The following is a 26,195-nucleotide window of genomic DNA, read 5'->3' on the forward strand; positions in this document are numbered from 1 at the left end:
GATCCAAATTACCCATTCAGGAATGATAATAGCCATGAGTATCACCCCCTCCCCCCCAACAACAACGTCTAAGAGAGGTGGGGTGGGGGATTCAAATGAATACCTCGGCGGGTAGTCAGTAATAGACATACATACATATATATTAGCTCTACCGATATATATTTTTTCAATGATATTGTAACTTTTTTCTTACGGAAAAGTATTATGAAATTACGGTTTGTTCATATTTAGTGCTATGCAGGAAGACATTTGCACAGTTGTCATGGTAAGATGTCCTCACATAGGACTTGTTTGTCTCAGGATCTGTACCTACAATTGCATTCAGGTCTCAGTCTTATGCTTTATGGGATAAAAACAACATAACCTAAAACACTTGATGGTTACATGACCGTATGGGCTACCCCATATATCATGAAACCTAATTATCGACTTTATTCTTACTGAACATTAGGATGACTAAAGACGATGACTACCATCCCAGGCCCCGGGATTCCTTCACGAATACGGATACAGATATATGAGGATTACGAAAGTAACTGCCGCCCGCGGACACGTGTTCTTGGTTGTTTTTCCTACGGACGAGGAGAGACAGAGAGGGGTAGAAAGAGAGAAATAGAGGGGGAGGGGGGAGAGAGAGAGGGAAAGGGATATAGAAAGAGAGAAGTTCCCAGCCCCAATTCAAAGAGGTCTTCCATAGACTACATATCTCTACCACGTCGACAGACCTCCTTCCTCCCCGTCTGTACCCAAATCGAAATGACTTCGTCAACGTTGATACGAAGAGTAGAGGGACTTCGTCTACAGCGACGCCGCCTCCGCCACCCAGGTGTCCGAGGGGCGTCCCTGCTCAAAATTCACGCCTCGAGGGCGTGGCCACAGGGCGTGTAGAGGTGTTATTTTCGTAATTGGCGTCGATGTCAATGATCAAAGGAAAAGTGGGTGGTGGTGAGAACGTAATGCGAGTTGTGTGTACGTGAGCGTGCGTGTAATGCTTAGTCTTAGTTTGACAAAACATCACCATACAACTAACATAGGATACTCCCAACAGTGCGAGAACGTCACTACGTCATAAAGGGAGGGGGGTGAGGGGGAGACGGGGGAAGGGAAATGTCAGCGCCGGATGCTGTACATCAACCACCTTCCCCTCTTCCCTCCCCCCTTCCCCTCACTTCCCCTCTTTTCCTGCTTCCCTCCCCCCTCCCACCCTACACCTCACACCCATTCCCCCCAAACGATTCACATAACCATGTTCGCATGGCACGTGCATGTAACAGGTTACCTGTCACGTCACGGACATCACGTAACATTATGTCACGTCAGATGGGCGAACACGTAGTACGTGGTAGGACGAAGGTGCCGTGAGGGTGAAGGGAGGAGAAGGAAGTCCTCATGCGGGCGAAGAAGGGAAGGGAAGGGAAGGGAAGGGAAAGGAAGGGGGGCTGGGGGGGGAGGTCTGACATGTCCACTTCGAGTTTGTAGACTGCGGTCAGCGGTCATGGCGACCCTGCTGCCCTCCGCACCCCGCCCCTCGCAGCAGGGGAGGAGGCCTTGACGAACAGCTCCTCCCCCGGGGGTTCCTCAGGGCCACCTCCATCACCAGGGTCGTCTTTCTTTCTTTCTTTCTCTCCCCTCTCTCGACACCCCCACCTCTCCCCGCTGGAGAACAACCATGCATTCACCCATCTTGGGAGTCTGGTGGTGTGGATAGTCTGACGGGAGTGTGTGTGTGTGTGTGTGTGTGTGTGTGTGTGTGTGTGTGTGTGTGTGTGTGTGCCGCACAGGGGTGTATATATATATACATATATATATATATATATATATATATATATATATATATATATATATGTACTCTCCCTTTACCATAACCACCCCCACTTCTCTTTGTACCTCCACTTCCACCTTCACCACCATTGCCGCTCTCCTGCCCCAAGAGGGCCATGGAGGAGAGGGGATGGGAAACGAAGGACCATGAAGTGGGTGCTACAGACGCCGTCCTGTGGCCGGCCGCTGGTCTGGCCCAGGTCTCGCCGGGACCCCCGACCACGTACGACGGTCCTCCCAGGGTCTCCAAGCACCGGAAGACGGGGCGACCGCAGCGTGACGCGCCCAGTGTCCGGCACTGAACGATGGATGATCCGGCGACGGCTTTCTCTGCATGCCCGGCGATGCTCGGGCCTCACCCATAAAGAGAGCCCCCGGCCTCCTCGTGGACCAAAAGGCCCTCCGCTGGTTTGTTCTGCTTTTATGCCCCATTGTGAGAGGAGGAAACGTCGGGTCGGGTGGAGATTCGATACATTTGTTAACGGAAGAAGGCGGAGGAACAAGATCGTGGTGGACGGGAGAGGAAGATCATGGTGCATGAAAGAGGGGAGTGGAGATAATATTTGAGAGCGGAAGAGAGCAATGGATGTGTTACAGTAAAACATAAAACAAGAAACACTAATTACATATGTGACTACAAGGTCTCAGGTTCACTACCCAGCGGCTATCAGCGACCGCTACTTGCTCTAGCTGTCCGAGCACAAAGGTCGAAGGTAAAACGCCTCCTGCCGTAAGTTCTTAGACGTCTCACGAGGTATGGGCAGACACTGCAGACCAAAGCGTGGGCCTCCGAAGTCTACGAAGGTTCCAACGGGTCATAGATCACTCAGGACGTGAGACTTGGGTCTCCATCCCCGCCTCTTCCTCCCCAGTCCAATGGTCATGCCTCACGCAGAAGACTTCCAAGACCTACGAACTGGCAGACCTAAGAATTCTTAATTCTTTCTCGAAGTCCATTCTTCCTTTGCAATCCTGCCGTGTGGGTTGTCTACTTCTCGTGAGAAACTCTTAACCAGGTTGGTCATTATGGATCAATTTAATTGGCGATGTGAATGCGAACTGGCTGGTTTTGTGGAACAGGATTATCATCCCCCCATCCCACCAACTGCCCCCGTGGCGATAATAGCAAACTGACCAACGACCGACTATGCACCGCCAAAAGCGGGTAACTTGCGCCGACGGCAGGAACCTGTGTTAAGCTACTACAACTATTATTTGGTCGCGAATGCAACATAACAAGACGGTTAGCCATTGCTCTAACAATGTCATTTGACGAGTTCGCTAGGATGTCGGGAATGGGGGAGGGTGAAGCTAATGGGGGAAGGCGTAAGGGAGGGGAGAAGTGGAGGTTAGGCAGGTATTATGGGGTACATGCCATAATGGGTACAGGCCGCGCGGGTTGAGTGGAGGTGGGGGGAGGGGGTGCTGGGGTCCGAGGTAGAGGATAATACAAGTGATGATAGTGTTCACGTGTAATCATGACCAGACGAGAGAAAAGGAGTGGAATGGGTGGTTTGGGGAATTGTGATGGGGAGGAGAAAGTGGATGCATAAAAACCGTCACCACGAATGTGTGTGTGTGTGTGTGTGTGTGTGTGTGTGTGTGTGTGTGTGTGTGTGTGTGTGTGTGTGTGTGTGTGTGTGTGTGTGTGAGAGAGAGAGAGAGAGAGAGAGAGAGAGAGAGAGAGAGCTGAAACTTAAGAATTTTGTCTTTTTTTTAAACTTTCCTATTAACTTCGGCACGATGGCAACGCCACTGACAGCAACTTCTGCCGTACTTTCTGGAAAGAACTTTCGAAGACCACGAGGGCCACTAGGGTTTCGGAAAGGGGGGGGGGATGAGGCCCAGGGTTCCCAGGGTTGTGACCAAGTTCGTCAACCAGCCGAAGAGGTTTTCGTGAGAACTAACTGCCTCGAGATTAATTATGACCAAATGATCTTAATTGCTCCAGCGTTGATTACATGATCATCATTGGCACTAACACTTAGACTGTGCGTGCAGACCGTGGTCTCTAGGTTCCAAGGCTCGCAGCCCTCGTGTGACCTCCACTTGTCTCCCTAGCCGCAGCCGCCGCCGCCTCTAGGCCCTGGGGCGCCGAAGATGAAAAAGGTCCTGACGGATACGTCTAAGGACGTAACCAGGTTTTTCTTTTTTCTTTTCTTTTTTCCAACACGGCCAATCGGTAACCTTGCCAAGAGACTGTGGCTGGCTGGGCGGTCTGCGAAGGAATGGTGCCCTGTTCGTCTGGTCACTGTGCAGACTCCACCTCACCCTCCTGCTAGGGGCGACTCTCATTGCCACCGAACCAGAAATCAGCAGGCGTCGGTCGGATCCGATGTGACCAGTCTAGCAGACCCTTTTTCACACTCGTTTTGGATTTCTCCGAACGACCTCAAAAAAAGATTGGGTAGACACCACCATGTCCGATATCCACTTTCAAAAATGAATGTCCGTTATTCTTCACCTCGCATACCAACGTGAGGTCCAGGGATCGTTCCTGAAACGAAACCAGTCGATTATGTGTTCCACACGCCTCCAGATCTTCATGAAGAAGTGCTTTCAAGCAGGGTGCGTGCTAGCGTCCAGGGACTTGGTGCTTGCTTACTGTGGAACTCGAGATCCCCTGGGAGTCGGGCCAAGAGACATGTCGCCTCTTAATGAAGGACGGTGTGGGGTTTCCTCGTCTCCCCGGCGGCTGGACCTGCCAGGGTCGGGGATGGCGGCGCCACGGCCCGCTGGACAAGCACAAGAGACCGAGCTCCCACTGCTCCTGCAGGAGCCCGCCGCTCGTGACGTGGCCTTGTGCGAGGAAAACAAGACGCTTCTGCTGGGTCAATATTGGCTCCACGCGATCTTTGCAAGCCGCGCGACGAGCCGACCATGTCCGGCAAACAGAGCTATTGTGTGCCCCATAACCAACTCGAGTGGTTCGCCGAGTCAACAACACGTCCTTCGGCGGGAGCAAGCATTCCAGGCCAAGACGGTAAAGGTTCTTTGTCTCTGGCCAGGAAAGGCAGACAGGCCTCCTTCGGGCCACGGGGGACTCTTAGGAGCGTCCGTCTCCTGATGGGGGTTCTTACGAGGGAACTTTTACAGATGGGGGGCTCGTGGTTAACACTGCTAACAATTCTGAAAGAATACCTCCCAATCCACGGATTCTCCTGCTGGAAGTTCTTAAGTGCGACTTTGTGGGTCAAGCAGATCCTCTTTGTTTCTGTTGCAGCCACCCCCACCCCCATCACTGGTGAGGTTAAACCATCCAGTCTGGCAACGTAATTCCTGGTGTGCATGCAAGCGCAATGCACATACGCGTACGTACGCACGCACGCACAGTATGCGAACGGAAGAATGGCCAGGAGAGAAGTTAGAGGATGATAATGAAGAGGATGAGGTAGAGAAATGAAAAGAAGAAAACGAGCAAAAATGAAAGGGGAAGGAGGGGTAAGACGAGGGGGAGGGGGAGGAGGGAGGAAGAGGAAGAGGAGGAGGAAGAGGAGGAGGAGGAGGAGGAGGAGGAGGAGGAGGAGGAGGAGGAGGAGGAGGAGGAGGAGGAGGAGGGAGGGGTGGGGGTTACAGCGTCACCTGGAACGCGTGCGTGCCCCTGCCCCCCGGCCAGCACGACCCTCCCCTCCACACCACCTCCCTCACTGCCCTCCACTATCCTACACCCCGCCTCCCTCCCTCCCTCTTCCCTTCTCTCCCCTTCGCGCCCACCATTATTATGGGTCACACCTACGCCCGCGTCTACATAGCAACGCAAAGGTCGCGCGCGTGAGGCTGGTCTTCGAGAGACCTTCGGAATTCTCATACACACTCGCATACCTGCTTCAGGTGGTCTCATACGAGGCCGACCAAAGAAGCATGAGGCATAAGGAGGATTAAGCAGGAGGCAAAAGAGACCCAAAGAGGCAGCATTTGCCAAAAGAGAATCATAAGCAAAGGTGTGCTTACGAAGGAGTGAGAATGAGACTCGAAAAGACAGAATTTGCCAACAGCAAGCCATAAGCTGTGGTGCTGGTGCGAGTGTTCGAGCGAGCCCAAACGAGACGAAGGGAGAGGTGGAGAGTGAGAGGCGGAGAGGGAGAGGAGAGAGGGTAAGGAAGAGGGTAATGTTACATGTTCATTGGCTGTACTTCCTACATCTTACCTTAAGATCAAAGGCAACCTTACAACTTACCTTCTCGTGTTCCAGAAACTGCCCCCAAGCCCCCCCCTCCCGTACTTCATTCCCTCTTACATCCACCTTCTCCCCCCCCGCCTCGATTTCTTTGCAAATTCCACTAGAACCTGACCATGAGACCCGCTTGCCCCCCACCTTCCCTTTTTGTCTCGTTTCGTCTAATAACCGAAATGAAGAAAAAATATCTTTGTACTTCCTCCATTTTCTTTACAAGCCCTCAATGGTGATCGTGTGTGTGTGTGTGTACACGCGATTATTTCCTCTATAAATATAAAGATGAGCCGCGCTTCCTTATTCCATGCCGCAATAAAATCCCAAAGTTTTCTCGTTGCCAATTTTTCCCTCACCACCTCCTCCTCCTTTCTTCCTTCCATCGTGGGTAGAAGGTCGCTGGTACTTCAATATGCTAATTTAAACATTTTTTGACGACGTTCGCCTATCGCAGCGATCCTCAACCACTCTTTTCTTCTCCAGTTTGAGAGACGTGAAAGAAAGAGAACGAGAAAGAGAGAGAAAAAAAAATCTCATTCTCCGCCACAATAATCACCGGATGACAAGTCTGGTGCACAAAACAAGACAAGAGTCGACTTCAGAGGCCCAAGGGTCTGCAATAGACAACAGGACAATTTGTGAGCATAAATCCAACGTCTAGCAACGCAGGTGGGGGGTCCATCGTCCACACGGGGATCCCAAATAGGTCCCTATTCTCTCCAGCGGCCCCGAAACCGTGCAATGTGTCTTTAGTACAAAAGATTGCACATGACATATAGGGACGCTCTTGATGCCCCTCGTTGAGGCCTTCTTGCAAACCCTAAGCGATCTCAATGTGTTCATTCATTTGCAAAATCAAGCAAGAGAAGAAGAGAGAAAAAAAAATGTCACGCCATAACTCACGACACCTGAAGATTTTTTTTCATTCTTCTTCTCCCTGCTCCCCTTCCTATCTCCGCCTCAATGGCCGTTCAATATGTGTAGCAGTTTTTATCCCCACCTACCGATCCCCGTCCCGTCCCTTCCCCTCCCAGGGACCGTGGGGTGGGGACGGGACGGGAGAATGGATCGGGGCGGGGAGAGGGACAAGGGACGGGGAGGAGAGGGAAAGGGTGAGGGATGAGGCACTGGGAGGGTTGCAAGTACTATTAAGACTGGAATAGGCTGTGAGGAGAGGAAGAGGAAGAGGGGTAAAGGAGTCTGGAAAACGTCGACGGCGAGGGAGGGAATATGTATGAAGGGCTGGTGTGGGGGTTTGGTGGGGGTATGGGGGTCGACGACACCGCGAAAGCTTACCTCTGACAGGCACCATGAAGTACCGCTGAGGCATAAAGCCGAAATCGCGGGTAATTACTCAACCCACACAAAACACAACCCCGCCTGAGCAGCACCACGCTCCCTGGGTGGGACAATGGAAATGCAAAAGACGGGACTCCATCACCCCACACTCAAGCTCAAATCTATCCTCCAGAATATGCCATAACCTCTTTTACGACCCAACCGCTCGACCCCCGAACCGCTGGGGCCAACGCCGAGTGTGCTTACTCAAGGATGACCCTATAAAACTCCCGAGGATGACCCCATATTCCCGGTAGGCCTACACAAGACCTTTTGAACTTGGCTGCATTAAATGTCGGCGTAAATCTTGGCTCCCGATTGCTACCGACACAGCACGACAGCTTTGTTACATCTTGAACGATCTGCGGAACGCCGATCACAACATTCCACGACCCCCGGCCAAGTATGCAGACAATCCCGGCCATAAGCGCTCGCACATTCCCGGCCATAAGCACTCACACATTCCCGGCCATAGCATTCCCTTACGCCGAACACTTGCGTCGCATCACTTGGTCTTCTTTATAACAACAAAACTATTGCAAAAGTGACTCTGGAAGTTAACACACGAGGGGTCTGCGCACGCACACACAGGCCTACACAACACCAGTAGTCACCCCGCAAACGCCTGCAAACGGAGCATTCAAATGCTAATTACCGGCTGCCTCTCCAGAACATTTTCCCAAGCTAACAGAGCGCGTTGGGAGAGATGAAACACCTGGACCCCTTCCTAGATTACGCAAAACTTAGCTGGACGTTTTTTCCCTTTTTTTCTGTGCACCTTCCCTCCCCTCCCCTTCTGGTAACGTCGCACCATGAACGGTACACTTGCTACGCATTTACTTGTTGCCAACAGGAATCCTCTCTCCCCCGAAGTCTTAAAGCAGACACCAAAGACTTCGACTTCGAAAGAACACCTCCAGGACACTAGAGTTCCGATCCATGGGAGATAACGAGATTTCTTCATTACACCTTCGCAGTGTAGGCGGGAAGATGTCTATCCAGGTAACAATTATCAAAGATCCCGAATATGATTGGTCTATGCGAAGAAGAGGGCGAGCGATGGTGAGAGAAGATAACTGATGATGGAGGAAGTGTTATTGCTGCTGTTGTTGTTGTTGTTGTTGTTGTTGTTTGAGTGTGGAGAAGGTATACATATGGGTTGCTGACAGGTTTTGGCCCTCTCTAAGAAAACTCGCCGTTTTTTTTCGGCGCTAAACAGGTCACGGTGTAAGGAACGCCATGGAAAGAAAATGGATGAAGGGTTCAATTGAAGATAAAAAAGAAAGTGTGTGAGGGGAAGGGATAAGGAGGAAAGGCAAAGGGAGACGAAAGAGTAAATTAAAAGTAACAGAAAAGTGAAGAAGGGGAGGAAAAGAGGGGGAACATGAGGGGAAAAGGATGTGTATGTGTGCATGTATGTGTATGTATATGTATGTATGTGTATGTATATGTATGTGTGTTTGCATATGTATGTATGTATGTATGTATGTGTGTGTGTGTGTGTGTGTGTGTATGTGTATGTATGTGTGTGTGTATGTATGTGTGTATTTGTGAAGGAGTAAGGAGGCTGAAAAGCAACAGGGTAATTGCAAAAAGATGAACTGACCATTCAAAAGATGAAGAAGACGAATGGCGGGGTTGGAAGGAAAGGGAAGAAAGGAGAGGAAAGGAGTGAAGGAATGGAGATGGTCAAAGGAGGGAGAAAGGAAGATTATGAGAAAAGTAGGGAGGATGGGAATGAGGAAGGCGAGGGGTGAGGGCAAGGGACGAAACGAACGGGGAATAGGAGAGGAAGGAAGAAGAGAAGAGAAGAGAGGAGAGGAGGAGGTGGAAGGCGTGAAGGACTAAGGCGGGGGAGAGTGGGGGTTTGCTTGTGAAATAGAAAGGGATTAAGGCGAAGAGAAGGTACGAGGAAGGAAGAAGGACGGGGATAAAGGACAAGACAGGACGAGGTTGCAATGGCGGGTATGTGCGACAGGCATTGATGGGGGGGGAGGGGTTGGGGGAGGCTGGGAGCACAATGGCTTTATCCCTACTTTCAAGTGTTTGACTTGCAACCTCCCTCTCGGTATTGGGGACATGCGTCACAACAGTTCTGTAGGAATCCCCCCCCCCTCCCCGACACACACACATACACTGGAGGACGACCTCCTCTTCCTCCTACTCCTCCTCCACGAGACGTTTTATAACTATGACCGTTCTTGTATCGTCGAACTCGAAAACGATCTCCAACGTAGATATCAATCCGTTCACGGCGTGGCAAGATAAACTACCCTTTCACTGCAATTCGCTGTTCGTGTCTCGCACTGTTGCCGCCATGCGATTTTATTCAGCTGAGTAACAACTCCTCCCCCCCACCCCCGGTCCCTCGAGCGGAGCGAAATGGTTACATCCATCTCCATTATCCATTTCACTGCTGTTCACTCACAAATGACCTAGTTGCCGTCAGGCGATTTTATTCAGCGGGGGGGGGGTTAATAACCTCCATCCCTTGTATACAAACGTTGTTGTCGACCTCCCTCCCCCCCACCACCACCTTGTGCCCTGAAATCCCCCCTGAAATCTGACGACACTGGGGGACAAAGAGCCTCGCTGGAGTACGCTGTGTTTTGATTGGCTACATTCACATCCATCTGGCGTGTGAGCTCGACGCTCATTGGCTGGCGGCGGGTGCCAGCTGGACTCTCGAGGCTCCTGATTGGTCCGTGGCCCGCGCCGCCGATCCGCGACGTCTCTCTCTATTTTTTTTTTTTTTTTACGCCAGAATAATTCGTCCCTTTCAGTCGGATCCATAATGATGCAAGGCTCCCACCTGCAGAGGCTGTCTCTCCCTCCGGGAGGAGGCCTGGAGGAAGAGGAGGAGGAGCTCTCCCTCCTCCACCTCCGAGGGGGACCCCGCGACGGCGATTCGAAACGGCGGAAGAGCGTGTCAGCCTCCACGGTCTCCCTCCGCCGGGCGCACATGCCCGTTTCCTGCAAGGCGATTGGTCCATCGATCGAGGCAGAGTCCTTTGAAATCTGCTGTTCTACCTGCTGTTCCCCCCAATATTACTACCTCCAAAGCCTGACAACACCACCACACCAGCCCTGCTCCTAGACCCTCCCCCTCCTCCGTCCATCTGCTCCTGCATTCGCACACGTACTCAAATATACAACCCGGAAAGGAATCGATAAATTGCGTAGGAGCTTCTGACGGTTCTCCCCTTATATGCGCGCGGGTATGCCATCAAGGGTAAGGGTATGTGCGCGCGTGCGTGCGTGCGTCGGCACGTGCCGCCCATAGGAATTACGGTGATAACATAGACAAGAGCCCGTGCTCTCAGTCTTGATTATCAGATTGCCACATACTATGACGATTAACTCGCCACCTCCCTCCTTCCCAATCACCACCACCACCGCCGCCAGAACGACGGCGACTTTCGTTCTCGCTAATTATATTGCCAGGCCTATCCTGACTACCCTGGGCCCCATTAATCTTCCTCTTTGCCTCGCTACATCTTTTGATCTCAGGGCCTTACGTCACCTCGCTCTGTAGGGGTCCGGGGGAGAAGCGTGGCAGGCCACAGAATTGATAAAAGATAAATTCGGGGCAGCTGTAGCGATAGCAGGCAACCACGAACTGGTATACCTTCATGAAGTATAATGACACGAGGTTCACTGTCGTATAGCATAAGAGACACAAAGGTGTAAGGATGAACAACAACTCTGCCATAGTTGCTATACACTCCTCCTAATATAATGAGTCCCCTTTAGCGGCCACATTCTTTCCTTAAGCCAAACGACTTCCGGGAGGTTTGTTCAGCCTCTGCCGTATTGAGGATTGCTTAAACTAGAACGAGCGAGGCGCCCTACGCAAAAGAACTGTACTCACCGGTGGCTGCTAGGGACACGAAGGTGAGGGCGTGTTTCCTGACGAGGGAGTTCTTCCTGGCGCCGGGGGCTCGGTGCAGCAGGTGGTCCATGAAGTCGCAGCCGGTGACCGAAGATAAGTCCCACTTCAGAGTATTGACCAGGAGGTATTCGAACTTCTACAGGAAAAGATAGAAGAACAATCTGTCAGAAGGTGGTCACCAATAATAATAATAATAATAATTAATAATAATAATAAAATACACATACACACACACACGTATAAGGGCCCCCTTGCTTCTTCAAAGTCTTCGACTTGTCTCCCAGTCAAAATCGTCGTTTCCGACTCTTGAGAACCTTCGTACAGAAGCTCTTTGGGGAAAGCGACGGTGCGCGGGGTCCTTCGAGTTCTGAAACAACGAAATCCACTCGAAGACCACTCGAGGACCTCGTAAAGGATGTCTGAAACTACAGACGATAGTTTCATGTTACATCGTATTGCTCCATAAGGGACTCATCTCTTATCCCTTGATGAGGATAGATTTCAGAAGATCTCGTAATGCGGGCGGTACTTCGCACGAAGTAAAAGGTCTTGAGACGGCAGCGGAACCTACGCGTCTCTTTTCCCCGAGTTCGGATCCTCGAACATCTGCCCCGAACAATTAGGAGACCTTCAATAGCGAAGACCCAGGTACTGGGAGACATGAAAGGGATGCAGAAGAGTGTGGTGTCTATCGGACAGGCCCTTGACGCTTGAATGGGGTCACAGCAGAAGGCTGACGCAGGCTTCCTAACACCCACAGGAGACCCCCTTCGCTCGGGGGCACGTCCCACTGGGTCCTCCTTAGCGCGAGTCCGCTCGACTATGAAACATCTTTTGGGGCAACCTGGCCCCCTGCTTCGGTTCTTGCCATTGAGGCTCTAATCGATTAAAAAGTTACAGTCAACTGAATCCTAGAGGCGTGAGGGATTCTTTTCTGAGGACAAAGTGAAGAGTACTGACGACTGAAAGGAAGCGGCCGGAGGCAGAAGAAGAGCGAGTCCTTGAAGTCTTCGCTGCCGCACTGATGAGGTTTATGTCGATCGAACTGGTAACCAAGATTATCGTTCTCAAACCCGGGGTATAATCGGGTATATGGACATCAGAGGTACGAACACCTCCCCTGTGGGTATGAACCCCTCCGCCAAACTCCCGAGTAACATTCCCACGTGGTTGTTTTTCCCTTCCTGGAGATTCCCCTCTCCCCCCGTGACTCCGCCAAGTTCGACTAAATGTAGTCAACCCGGTTTTGTTTGTATAGAGGGGGAGAGGGGAATTCCCTATGGGAAAAGTACCCCGTGAGGATCTGTCCACAAGGGGATGACACCCCTCTGGACCAGAACCACGCAGCATTCTTTATTGACAAGAGACTCCTTCTTAATTGAGGAATGAAGCTCACTTTAAAGTTACTTTTCCTCCTCCGCCGCGATACTGCCCGAAGGTCCCAAACGCTGGTTATCGCCTACTCATCGTGGCGCAGCTGCCAGGGCAACTGGAGCAAATGTAAGGTCACCCCGACTGCCCAGGTCACCTCAGGTCAGAGTGAAGTCAGGTCGCCGAACTTGACGGGTGCTGTAAATTAGTGTTTGGTGGATTTGATCAATTCCCTGGAAACGCCTTAATTGGCTTCGTAATTGGCTAAAAACTATGTTCTACCTAATTTCAACATCGGCAGGGGGTAATTAATTCGGCCTCCACTGCTTACCGGATCGAAGAACCATTTAATGAACGGGTTTGGGAAAATATAAGAGATAATACGCGTACGCAAGGTAATGTTCCCTCCCCTACCTCCCTCCGGCTATCTTACTGTCACATCTTCCCCTGACATAGCTACGAGGTGCTGGATGGACACGGCCAAGGTGCGAGCTCTGGTCCATTATCATGATTCGAGGGGTCTAGTGGCGCCTAATGGGTCTATAGGACTGAAAGGGTCATTTGGGAGCTCAACATATGGCATCTATCCCCTTCCTCCCACCCCACCACCATCGTAAGTAAAAAATTATGATGATGGTTATGATAATGATGATGTCAATTCGCACGAAACGAGTTTTGCATTTATTAAAATTATTACTACCATTATTACTTTGTGTTGTTGTGTAGAGAGAGGACCGACGGAGACCGAGACAGGCCCGGGAGAGACTGGGTAGCAGAGGCTCGAATGCAAGGGTTGAGGGACAAAAGGCGGTTCCTTCAGATGAGCCTTGATAGCCAAGGGCCTGACTCTTGAGCCGTAACGAATTGACTCAATGCATCGGTTGCTGTGGAGGGGGGGAGGGGGAGAGTGGGGGGGGGGCGCCTCGATGACAATATGATGGAGTCGCACGCGAAAGAGAAGGGAAGGGAGAAGACGAAGTGGAAGGGAAGGGGGAGGACGGGTGAATGGGAAAAGGAAGGGTAGGGGGAAAGTGGAAGAAGGAGAAGAGAAGGAATGGATAGCTGTAAGAAATAGGAAGGACCCTCGGAAGAAAGGAAATTGTGTGTGTGTGTGTGTGTGTGTGTGTGTGTGTGTGTGTGTGTGTGTGTGTGTGTGTGTGTGTGTGTGTGTGTGTGTGTGTGTGTGATATGTGGGACAGCCAGAATGATTAAAATCCTCGAACTAAAAGACAATCTCAAGCACGACCACCCAAGAACACCCTATCAGTGAGGTTCCCCTCAGCATGGCAATGTCTTCTAGTCTATGCTCCTTTCCAAGAGTCTCCTGGCAGGGACCAATTGGTCCGTGTCGCTCCAACCTGAACGCGAGGTAAATATCCCTAAAATCACGACACAAAATTATACAGAATACCATTTACAATTAATTATACTAGACATATAATTTTGTCCAAAGACCTCTTAATGTCATTTGTGCTGGTGACTGACAACGGAAGCACTCCTCAAAATCTCCTAAAGGACACGCGCGCGCAAAACGAAAAACTAAACCAAACCTCAACGCCACATCCGTTGAACTTTCGGGAGAGAAAAGGTTGGGTTCGAGTCCTCAATGGTCCGTGCCCTCACACAGAGACTATAATTACCCCCAAAGGATTACGTCGGCTAGGGGGCTGTCCCCCGACCCTTCGGCGTGAATAGAACTCCCTCCCCAACCCACCATTGTTCTAAACCATTTTACCGCACACTCAACAGGAAACAGTCAGTGAACGGCTATGATGTCCGACATCACAAGTTCCCTAGTAATCCTACAGTCAACGCTCACCCACCTTCCGCTCCCGACTCCTCTTCAAGCCAATTTCTGTTTTATTCATTGACAAGCGACTCTAATCTGATGAGGGTCTGTCTTTAGTCTGAAATGGGGAGATTGGTCTGACCTTCTAATGAAATCTCAAAATTATGTCAAATGCAATTGATGCACGATTGGTCTATTAAACCCTAACAGCTATTTCATCCCGTAATTGCATGAGGTTTTTGTAGACCCGTTTATCCCTTCTTAGCTACCGTTAGAGGATTCTCTTTATCAGTTCACGTGGAAAACGATCGTGGGATGAACGCAAAGCGTAAAACTCGTCAAGTACTAGACATAATAATAAGGAAACTGGAGGGACTCTGAAAAAAACAAAAGAATGTCGTCGCTGGAAGGGAGCAGAGAGCACTTGCGAGAAGAGGAGGCGGCAAATGAATGAAGAACAAGGTAGATAGGCGGGGACACTCCTCTTCTCCGAAAAGCGTCACGGAGGACAATAAGAGGAAGAAGTGGTTATGGAAAAGGGAATAACAAGGACACAATGACAGTGGCGGAGAAAGCGAAAGAAAATGAAAACTACAAGGGCGGAGAAAGCGAAAGAAAATGAAAACTGCAAGGGCGAGAAGAAATAGGAAAAGAAAGAAGAACAGGATGACAAAGGACACAAAGGAGGAGGAATTCGTTAGCCTAGGGCTCCGGGGAGAGTGGCATCAGCATTAGCTGAAGTGATGAAAGAGGTGCGATAAGAGGATTATTCGGGGAAGTAAATGGTGACGATAGCTGTACACCATGCAGCCAGTCCGGTGTGGCAAGTGGCGAACTTTCTGTAGAAGATTGAGAAATAGAAATAGAGATAGGGAGGGAGAAGAGGGAGAAGAGGGAGAAGAGGGAGAAGAGAGAGAGAGAGAGAGAGAGAGAGAGAGAGAGAGAGAGAGAGAGAGAGAGAGAGAGAGAGAGAGATTGTAACATTAATAAAGTAGTGGGCGTGACCATACGGTTTTAATCATCCAAGGGCTGCCCCCTCCTCCCGCCCCTTGTCTGAACACTGTCTCGAGGGCGTCCGTGTCGGGAGTGAAAGTGGAGGGCGAGGTCGAAATGAGGAACGCGGAGGAAGAGTGTGGGCGTAGGTGCGGAGCGCGTAATGTTGGCTGAATCAGAGGGAACGAAACCCACGCTACTCGACAACAACCGAAGTGTCTTCACTCACTCTCTCTCTCTCTCTCTCTCTCTCCTCCACGACCTCTTGAAGAGACTGGAGTTGTAGGCGTCCTCTCCCCCACCCCTCCGCCTCCCTTCTCTTCCTTCCTACTCCACGACCTCTGAAGAGGCAGGAGATGTAAGAGCGTTGTTGTTGTCGTCCCGGCGAATCGAAAGCTAGCCACTCCTCTTCCTCCTCCGGGTGGTCTTCGGGAGAACCGCTCCGGAGGTCCTAAAGGCCCAGGCATTGTCAAACCTGTTCTAGGTGTCAAGAACCTGTCACAAGCATTAGAGAAGGAGGTGGGGGCGGATACACAATCCTCATGGCGGCTCGCCGTAACGCAGGAAAAAATCTGTCAAAGGTAAGGAGCTCGGAGCGGAACAGCGCGACATAAGACCCGTACGAAGGACGGGTATAATAGGCACAGACGTAACTTCTGCGGACTGTGACGAAGTTGATTGATCGAAGTAGAATGCGGGGAGGGTGGGAGGGAGGGAGAGGGGGAGGAAGTGAGAGGCTGAAAGGACGAGTGAGAGGGAGGGGCAAACGCGCACACACACACGAGGCCATATGAACTATGGAGCTCACATTCTACTGTTGATCACGAGTCCAGCTCATTATCAAAGACTATGTTAAATCAAACCCCACACAAAAAAATAAATAAATAAAGAAAGAAAGAAAGAGAGAGAGAGAGAGATGGGGGGGGGGAGGAGGAATCACTCTCACGGCCATGGGGCCCCCACAAAGCTCTAAGCTCCATTTAGCGGATGACTTGTCGCTGACCTGAGTTCCCACGCAACCTGACCTCTTCCCAAAACAAGACGTCTTGTGAGCCCCGGGATTGAGGGAGGACCCGCCCGGGGACGCGCCCCTCACTTGACGAGATGAAGCCTCAAATTACCTAAACAAGGTTTTTTTTTCCTCCCACGTCTTATTTTCTTTCCTTCGGGCGAGAATGTGTTATCTGCTGATGACTCACCCGCTAAGAAAAAGACTTAACGATTCCGTAACTGTAGTTTCGGTTTAGTTAAACGTCAGCAAACACGTAATTCACCTCGCGCGCGCGCACATACATAGTTGAACGTTTCGTTAATGCCCTTAATCTCAGAAGTCTCATAGAAACAAGCAAAGAACCTCCGTGTACATCAAACCTTTTTGTGCTTTGTCAGCAGGGAACCCACCCTTGCCAAAATTCGGATGGCCAATCTCGAGGTCACGTGACAGTCTAATCCCCCTATAGATAGGCGCTTCAGTCTAAAACTGACAACGAAACTGCGGGTAACTGATCATCAAAACCAGGGACAAAAGTACCTGGGAAGAGGGCGTTGGCACTCGGCACTAAAAGTCTTCGTGTTTGATCTTAATTGTATACGAAAATTCCCGGAGCCCATACAAGGAACATTTTCCGGGGGGGGGGGGAGACTGCTTGATGACCACGACACGAAGTCACACGCTCCTCCCCACAAGATGCGGCTCAAATCGATGTAAAACGATACGCATGTAGCCAGACGAACATCAACACACACGGCCTCCCCGACCCCCTGAGGACCTGCACCGTCAGGAGGGATGATGGATACGCCCTTTGGGGTCTTCTTGTCATACCACACCAACCTAGCCTCCGCCCCTACCCTGATTCTCCTCGTGTTGTATTCCACATTAGAACAAATTCATTGGAGAATCAACTGGCTCCCCTATGTAATGATGAAATACCCCAAACACACCCAAAACTATGTGTGGGTGAGGATACATACGCGCGCGCGCGCGCGCACACACGTGCACAGGCAACATACTGGAGGCCCCATCGTCTCATTTAATCGAACTGTATTACATTTCCACGTGTTACGTCCTGAAATTACTTGCGTAACCGGGCATCCCAAAACTGCGGGGTTTGATTAACATCCGGTGACGATAAGAAAGAAGCTGCGGCGACAGAACCAGCCGGGGTTCTGGTGCCGGAGACAGTCGTCAGTGGTCCGGAGGTGAGGGTCAAGTTCCTCGCTTGCTGTCGTTGTTCTTCCATCTGTTACCCTGGGGTACTCCGGTCGCTAAGCACACCCGAGAGAGGAGGGGTGGGGGGTTGGGGGGAGTTCATGACACACGAAATGGGAGTCTACCCCATGGGGCGTCTTGAGTACAACATGGGGGGAAACCTGTGTCATTTGGAGAAGCGAGGGTCGGTGATGATGACGAATCATCCGGAGGAGGAGGAGGAGGACCTGGAGGAAGAGGAGGTGGAGGCCTTCATGCTTGTCCACAGGACGACCTAACCTGCCTTCGCGCCTGATGGAGTACTCAACGGCCCGCGAGTTCCCTGCCGCCCCCACCCCACCCTCCCCCGCAATCACGAACGCCGCCTACTGCGCCTTCTTCAGACGGGTGTTGGACCACACGCATACAAGAGCTCGGTTGTTTCTCCATAATGCAAGAACTATGGTTGCAGCTTTCCCACACGGAGGGCAGGAGAAAACGTACTATTACTTGTATACAGTGGCAGAGGATGGGAAGTGGTGGTGGTGGAGGTGGTGGAGGAGGAGGAGGAGGAGGAGGAGGAGGAGGAGGAGGAGGAGGAGGAGGAGGGAGGGGGAGGAGGACAAAGATGTGGAAACAAATACATGCACAAAGATGGGATGAGGGTGGGGAGGACTAACCCTCCCCCCCACCCCCACCCCGTGCTCCCGGTCATGTCGCTCGCAAGCACTCCGTGAATAATAAAATACGGGTGAAATCTAAGTCGTGGTGACAGTCGCGTTGGAGGGAAGTGCATAAGGCATGCGGGAAAGAGGGCGCAGTTCCATCACCAACGCGCGCACATTTGCACAAGAACTCCCGGGCCGGAGGTAGCATAACGTACCTAAAGAAAGCAGGGCAGCCTACAGATAGGGAAGACGAAGAGAGGGGCCCAATGGCCAGCAGGTAAGGAACCACGCGAAGTGGGATTGGAAGATGTTGTCAGGATTTAGGGGCGTGAGGTCTTTACCATGCTTGGTGAAGGGGGAGAGGGGAGGTGGTGGTGGTACGTTCCCACACCAAAGAGATGTGGTGAGGGCAAGAACGATAAAATGTACGCTGGGCTAGTCAACTCCTTGTCCAGACCCATTCGGAAGCATCTGATAAGGTATACCATAAGCCCCCCTCCCTTCCCCTCCCCGTGCCCCCCACCAACACGCGCACAAGTTCCCAAGACCTTTCAGGACCTTTCAGATCCTGAAGCCCCTCCCTCCCCTGGACCACAACCCCTCCGCCTTCTGCAGCTCGCCTTTTCGAACTAAAGGGTTTCTGTTCTTTGGCTGATTTTCCCCTAGATGTTTTCTGTTGCTAGGTTAAAACCTTGTCTCTTCCTATGAACGGTGTACAGTATAGGATATCGGCTATGCCCTATCTCCTGGAGTTAGCTATGCAAAATGTATATCCTTCCAGTTATACATTTTCATCACACGAACATTATCCATTCCCATAAGTCGATTAATGTATAAAACACATCAACAGCTTCACAAAAAAAAATCGAATTCACTTGGAGCAACAACTGTCGTCTCTCAGTGAGCATAACACGTGATTATCTTTTGGGTATGAGATTGCAGTTACTTTTCTACCTACCGACTGCATGAATAATTTCTGCAGGACGACCCTGTTCGCATCAACGACGACTCCCTCCCCCTCCGCCCTCCTCCACCCCCTGAGGGCACCCCCTGTGACATCGTGAGAGGCGACCGGATCCAACAAGGGGGAAGAGCTGTTAACGGATACTCGGGGACTCTTGTGATCCTCTCCGGGAAGAGAGAGACCTCAAGGCAAGACAAGGCATGAGAGAAGAGGAGAGTGGAGGATACGAGAGGGGAGTAGAGGAAAGAAGAGTGGAGGAGAGGAGAGGAGAGGGGAGTAGAGGAGGTAGTGGCGGTGGGGGAGGAGGGGAGGAGCCAAAGGAAGAATAGGGGAGGGGAAGGGAGAGGGAGAGAGAGAGGATGGGATGGAAGGACACGAGATATACGAGCAGGAAGGGAACTTCGGAAGAAATAGACGAGGAGGTGGGGATGAAGATCATAATGATAAAAAGAATAACGAGAGACGGAGATGGCGGGAAATAGAGGAAAAAAGGATAATTGAAGGTAGTAAGGAAAGAGAACACTATTGAGGACCAGAAAGTGGCGAGAGGGACGATGGTCTTGCTAATGTAGAAAAATGTGAAATAAAGAACGAGAAGGTAATAAAAGAAACATTATGGCCGGTCTTCAAGAGCGTGTGACTAACTGATGGGAAAGGGAGTGGTAGAGTAGGGGGAGTATGGGAGTTGGTTTCCCCTCGTCAGTGACCTAACCACCTTTGAATACAGTATACCGCCACCCAGAGTTGGGCCTTATGTGTACTGCAAAGCAACCCAGCCCCCCTGGGGTGATGCCATTGCAAGCCCACGGGTGTTGATAGAACCTTGCAACATAGCTCCTGCAACCCTTGCTGAGCTTTTGATGAAAGAGGCTGACCCTTTGGTCATACCCACCACCCAATTATAAGCTGAGAAGAGAGAGAGAGTAGGGAAGAATTGGTTTACTAATAGGGTGATCGACGAATGGAATAAACTTAGTAACCATGTAGTAAGCGCTGAAACTATCAGTTGTTTTAAGAAACGATTAGACAACTTTATGGAAGGGGATGACAGGTAGTGATGGATACGGAGCTGCCTAGTGTAGGCCTTATGGTCTCTTGCAGTCTCCTTCATTCTTATGCTCTTATGAGAGAGAGAGAGAGAGAGATACGAATGCATGGTGTTAACAATGCATTAGGCCTTGATACCTATTGCCATCATAAAACCCAGTCCATCTGGTCACTGAAAGGGTGGAAACAGCGCCTCCACGACTCAGCCACCCCAAGGACGAGAAAGGCACAATGAGAAAGGACAGAAGGACACCGGGAGACCTCCTAGCTTACCTCGGGAAGGCCCTTAGCGGCGTGTCTGAGAGGACCTTAATGAGGCAGCGGGCGACGTCGCAGGAATACATTATCCTCCCGCCGCCCTTCTTAGGTTTCTCCTGAGACCACAACCTCCTCCTCCAGGAGAACTTCCATCAGTGCCATAAAGCAGCCGACTTTTACAACCCGATAGCATTGTTTTCAGTGACAACCCAACCGGGATGGACAAACAGAACAGAGGAACAAAAACGCAGACAGGGGCATCGGGCAAAAACGTGGGTACCGGAGGGCGAGAGGAGGAGCCCCCCTCCCCACCCGCCTCCCTCTACACACACACACATTCCTAGGCCTCCGGAAACGAAACAGTCATTCCTCAGACGCAGGGTCCTGACCCGAGATGACTGGTGACCATCCTGCTGGAATGTCGAGCCTCCTACTTGAGAGAGAGAGAGAGAGAGAGAGAGAGAGAGAGAGAGAGAGAGAGAGAGAGAGAGAGAGAGAGAGAGAGAGAGAGAGAGAGAGACTCGCGGAGGTGCTTGTGTCCAGTAAGGGTCACTGATAAGACTTCTTGTGGTACCCGCAGAAGACTCCTGCTGTAGACAAGGAGCCTGCAGGCGGAACCTAACTCCTGACATCGTATTGGCTCACAGGGGCTCTCAATCGAATTTTATCACGTTTATTGGTGGGATATTAAAGAGAGAGAGAAAGAGGAAAGAGAGATGAGCAAGAGAAGACACACACACACACACACACACACAGAGAGAGAGAGAGAGAGAGAGAGAGAGAGAGAGAGAGAGAGAGAGAGAGAGAGAGAATCAGCACATTCGAGAGCTCATCAGTGAACTCCACCCCACCCCACCCCACCTCCTCTTCGAGACACAGGATGATAACCGCCCCGCCATCTCGTCAACTGTCGCAACAATTCAGAAAACGCCAAGAACTTTTCCCAGGGTGAGAGCGCACCCAGGCGCCTTCCTGGATCAACACATTATCGAAATCGAGGGCTTTATCTCACTCTTCTCACCTGTGGTGGTGGGGGTAAAGCAATAACAGCAAGCTGGCGCCAATGACCAGAAGAGTGTGTGTGTGTGTGTGTGTGTGTGTGTGTGTGTGTGTGTGTGTGTGTGTGTGTGTGTGTGTGTGTGTGTGTGTGTGTGTGTGTGTGCGCGCGCGCGCTCTGACACAGACCCTAACTCTTGCCAACCACTTCTCTACGAAGGGAGACGATTTACCCGTGAAGAGAGAGAAGTGGATATCCAATCAGGCAGACATCTTGAAACACGTCTTTGTTCATGCCAACATGCTCAGGCACGGGACATTTCAAGGGTACAAACGGTCATGCAGCTGCTCACGCGCCCACGCCTTAGGTCTGCATGCTTAAACAAGCAAGGCATTGAACACGTGAGTGTGAACACGTAAGTATCCCCCAAATGTGAGTTTATGTGAACGTGAGCCTCAGGTTTCCCGTGAAATGCATGCCCATGTGCATGTAAGGAGGGCATTGCGGTTGGCAGCACTGAGGGTGGGACGACAATGAAGACAGCGATTGGCAACCCTGCATACCCTCACTACGCTCATACGAAATAATGACCGAATGCAGGTTCTTGAGTGTCACTGTGTGTGTGTGTGTGTGTGTGTGTGTGTGTGTGTGTGTGTGTGTGTGTGTGTGTGTGTGCGCGTGTGTGTGTTTTGTTCCACCGTTCCCGTGATGGATGTTCCACTTAATACATGTCAACGTGTGCTCACTGGACTTCCATTCTAAAGGAACCACCTCACCCATGGCACCAGTGGGCAAACACACAGAAGGGATTATGGGGAAACATGCAAGGGTGAATACCTTACACGAATGCTGTGTCTCTCCACCAGAAAGAATTCGAGCCCACCCAACCACCCACATGGGCGACACCCAAGCACACTAACCACTTAAACCACACCCACCCTAAACCTTTGGTCATAAACACATTACGTTCCTCTCAGCTTACCTTGATCTCCTCCTGGGTGACGGAATAGTCGGTGTAATAGGAGAGGACTTCGACCGAGAGATGCCTGCACTGCCGCATCTTGGAGGCCAACAGAAGGCAGGCAGCCCCGAGAATTTGCAGCTGCATTCTCTCCAACACATGCAAGCCCAAAAACCTGTCCATATAGTTGACTGACGTGACGAAGACCTGGTCCTCACAATTCTGCTCCTCACACACCTGTGGGAGGAGGAGAAGGTGGGAAGAACGTACGTTAGTATGAATATTTCACATTAGGTCTTGCTAGTTCCCTAACAAAGATCTCACGAGTAGTCTTCTATTACTCTGTATCTCACTAATGTTACACAAGACATGACGTATAACTTATCTACTTGTTCAAGAAGACGTTAAGAGATAACCACTTTGACGTCTTGAGAGGATGTGTGGTTTACATGCGAACATTGTGTACTGTCAAGTTTAGACAACCTTTTCCTTTTATCATAGATTACCTTACGACAGATTGTAGAAAATACGATTCATGGCAATCCCCATCCCATGCATACTATACCAGAAACTATTACGTCACGATCAACACAAGGCTGACAAAACTGAAGTTACACAAGATTACACCAATCCCTACTTCCTACCCAGATCAGCAGAAGCTTCGTACTTTCTCAAGGTGTAGCTTACACCTCAGCCACGTAGCTGCGGCCGAAGCCACCACCTTGGACCTATGTGCACGGGATAGTGGACGTCACCGGCAAGTGATGAGAACCCACTTCGGGCCTTAGGACTCTAAGAAAATACGCCTTGTCATGTGGAATACTTTCTCTGTGTAGACTAACAGCCGAGCTAACTGGAGAGGGACAATAGTGTTCTACGATGGAAACTCAATTCAAGCACCAAAGAATAGGTTGTTCCACTCAGGCTGAAGAACTCGAACCACACAATGAAGTCTGCACGGTGTAGCAAACACTGTGCCACGAGTTCTGTTGGTATAACCAACACACAGACAATCAAGTTACCTAACTCTGGGGTAACCCTGTACCGTTCGAAACTATTTGACATATACGCGGTGACCTTCGTTGGGTCTGAAGAGAGAAAGAGAAGGAAGAGAGGAGGAGGAGGAGGAGGAAAGGCCTGGTGGCCTACCAACGTAGGCCTACGACCGGGCAACACTAATTCCGAACCTAGACTTCCACGCACAGGAATGCCTTAGCTCATAACACGCACGCACGCACGCATTCACGTTTAGTGTAGCCCACCCAACCAATACATAAACATTGGTGCGCGCGCGCGCCCACACACACACACACACACACACACACACACACACAGTTCTAGACAACATTTTGACCCAAATTACTATATATTAAAAAAAATTGTCATAATTCCTCCGATACCTCAGCAACATGCCTTTGTACCCCTAGACCCATCCATGGAGAGACTGCCTAGCTCCCGCTGGACCTAAATAGGAACTGTCACTTGCAATGGACAAACTTGTAGCTCCCTCAGGTTTACCAAGAAACTACGGGCCAGAGACTGTCCGAGAACGCAAACCACGTGGTGGAGAGAGAGGACGAGCGAACAGCGGCATACCTCGACAGTTCGTTCTCGGGTTCTCACGCCGGAGACCAGAACCTCGAGGTCAAGGGAGACATCGCCCAGAGAATGGGGACATGGGCGAAGAGCCGAAGAATAAGGTCAAGGATGCTGGTGACGAGTAAAAAAAAAACACAGCTACAGTTCGATGTTTTCAGCTAAGCCAACAACTACACATACACACACAGAATCCACCTTACTAGCTGTTCAAAAACGAGGCAATGTAACTATGCCCACAGACAACTACTAAACACAAGACAAGGACACAATTACTTGTAAACTAACTCTCGTAGTTCAAACTACCATTCGCCCATATACGATAGTGTTACGTCAAACCCGTGAATAGGATGGACAGTCGACACGTTTGAGATTTCTTCGGCCGAGCACAATACATACCGGACACCACTAAACTGCTGACTGTTCTTCATTATTTTCAGTAATTACTAATGGTACTTCTTTTATCCTTAAAATATAGTTTCAACATTTGTTATTCGACTGTGGCTATCATGATCAAGTTTCCAAGCGTTAAAAACGAGTCGTGGATCAAATCTAGTTTGAATATTGCATAACAACAATGAAAACGGACATTTGTCAACGGATTTGTCTCCGCACTTGTAACTTCACTGGTTGATTTATAAGTAAATATAAGCCCCCTATATACAAACCCAATCCTGAACCGTAGGATGAAAAAAATACAAATGAAATTTGTTATACAATGATAATTTAGAACCGTGCAACCAAACCCAGGAACCTTATGGCATCCGCGCAGAATTTAATCGTAAAATCTTCAGAGGATGCGACATCTCGCAAACCCACAAAAATAATTATCGTGATCTTGACTGATGAGGATTGCAGTGGGTATGAAGCACGCTGAGTGACTAAGCACGGTTGATCTATACTATAGGCAGCCTATGAGTCCCGAGTGCATAGTAACAAGACTCAAACTACATACAATCAACTGTCTCCTATATTCAAAGGCGAGGGTTTGTTTCCTAGACGATGGCAAGCGAATTTATTCAGTTGTCATGCCCCTCTGGCAGTGAAGATGGAAGATTCTATAGTAATATACATCTTCAACAAAATTAAAGTTTATTGTACTGCATAACTGGCGATTCGTTTAGATCGGCATTATACGTTATGAAATTACACATAAATACACAAATCTTTGAACGAGATAGTACAAAGTAAATTTTATTCAAAGATAATTATGGCAGGATATACTTACATCCAGCATCCACTTGGCAACACACTTCCGCATGTATGGCTGTATGTCTCCTTGGATGTGTCTGAAATAGTTCTGTGTCGGTAGATACCAGCGCTGAAGATACACCAAGTTATGAAGCACTCTGTCATTCTCCAATATATTTGGATCCTCTAGTGCAAGTGGCCCTTCTGATGAACAAGGAGTTTCATTGCAATAAAGGTCTTCCATCGTGATGGGCAGATTGGATGGACGTTACTACCAAGCAGCAGTCGAAAGTTTCTTTATTCACACTGATAACACCGTGGTTAAGTCTTCATAAATGAATATAACAATGTTTCTCTTAAAACAAGGAAATCACATGTGAACAAAACAATCCCTTTGGTAATTTACTGTTGCATTTCAAAATTACTATTCAATTAAAGTGTCTCTATATAACGAGTTGTATCTGAGAACACGAAGTTCACTATGTAGGCACAAGTAAGTGAGGGCAGCAAGAGACAACCGCTTCTCGCAACCTCCTGCCTCACACTGACATGGCCAGTCGTGAACTTTCAGAATCCGGGCGTTCTATTTCGTGTTAGACCGAGTTGCCACCCTCTTTAAATTGCTGTATATATTTTCAGAATATGTCTCCGAGTTATTTATTATATTTTATCTTACCACTTTTTTATTATTACTTTACAAACTATGTGTAACTCTTATTAAAATTCTTGGACACGATTTTGAAATAAATAAATCTTAAATATCTTATGTGGCATCTCAACTGATGAATTTTGTGTAAATTTGTTTGAATGAATTACGGTTTGATTTTAAACAGTCTTTACTGCTTACTTATATATATTACAACAGGTTACTTTTATACCTAGTACATACGATATTAGTATCACAGATAACTTATTAAGATATATATAGTATTTAGATGCAAAGAAACTCT

General features: G+C 49.8%; 1 protein-coding gene across 1 annotated transcript in view; it reads right to left on the reverse strand.

The window, feature by feature from the left end:
• Positions 1-25,788, reverse strand: part of LOC143038519 (G1/S-specific cyclin-D2-like) — a 41,858-nt gene extending 16,070 nt beyond the window's left edge. The window contains exons 1-3 of the mRNA XM_076207805.1: positions 25,283-25,788; positions 22,480-22,695; positions 11,202-11,358 (exon numbers count right to left, since the gene is read on the reverse strand). Of these exons, the coding sequence (XP_076063920.1) occupies positions 11,202-11,358; positions 22,480-22,695; positions 25,283-25,489 (580 nt within the window). The 5' untranslated portion in view covers positions 25,490-25,788. The remainder of the gene's footprint in view (positions 1-11,201; positions 11,359-22,479; positions 22,696-25,282) is intronic.
• Positions 25,789-26,195: the final 407 nt, after the last annotated feature.

Source organism: Oratosquilla oratoria, chromosome 24 (genome assembly GCF_046742065.1).
Source record: "Oratosquilla oratoria isolate Oo_2021 chromosome 24, ASM4674206v1, whole genome shotgun sequence".
Taxonomy (NCBI): Eukaryota; Metazoa; Arthropoda; class Malacostraca; order Stomatopoda; family Squillidae; genus Oratosquilla; species Oratosquilla oratoria.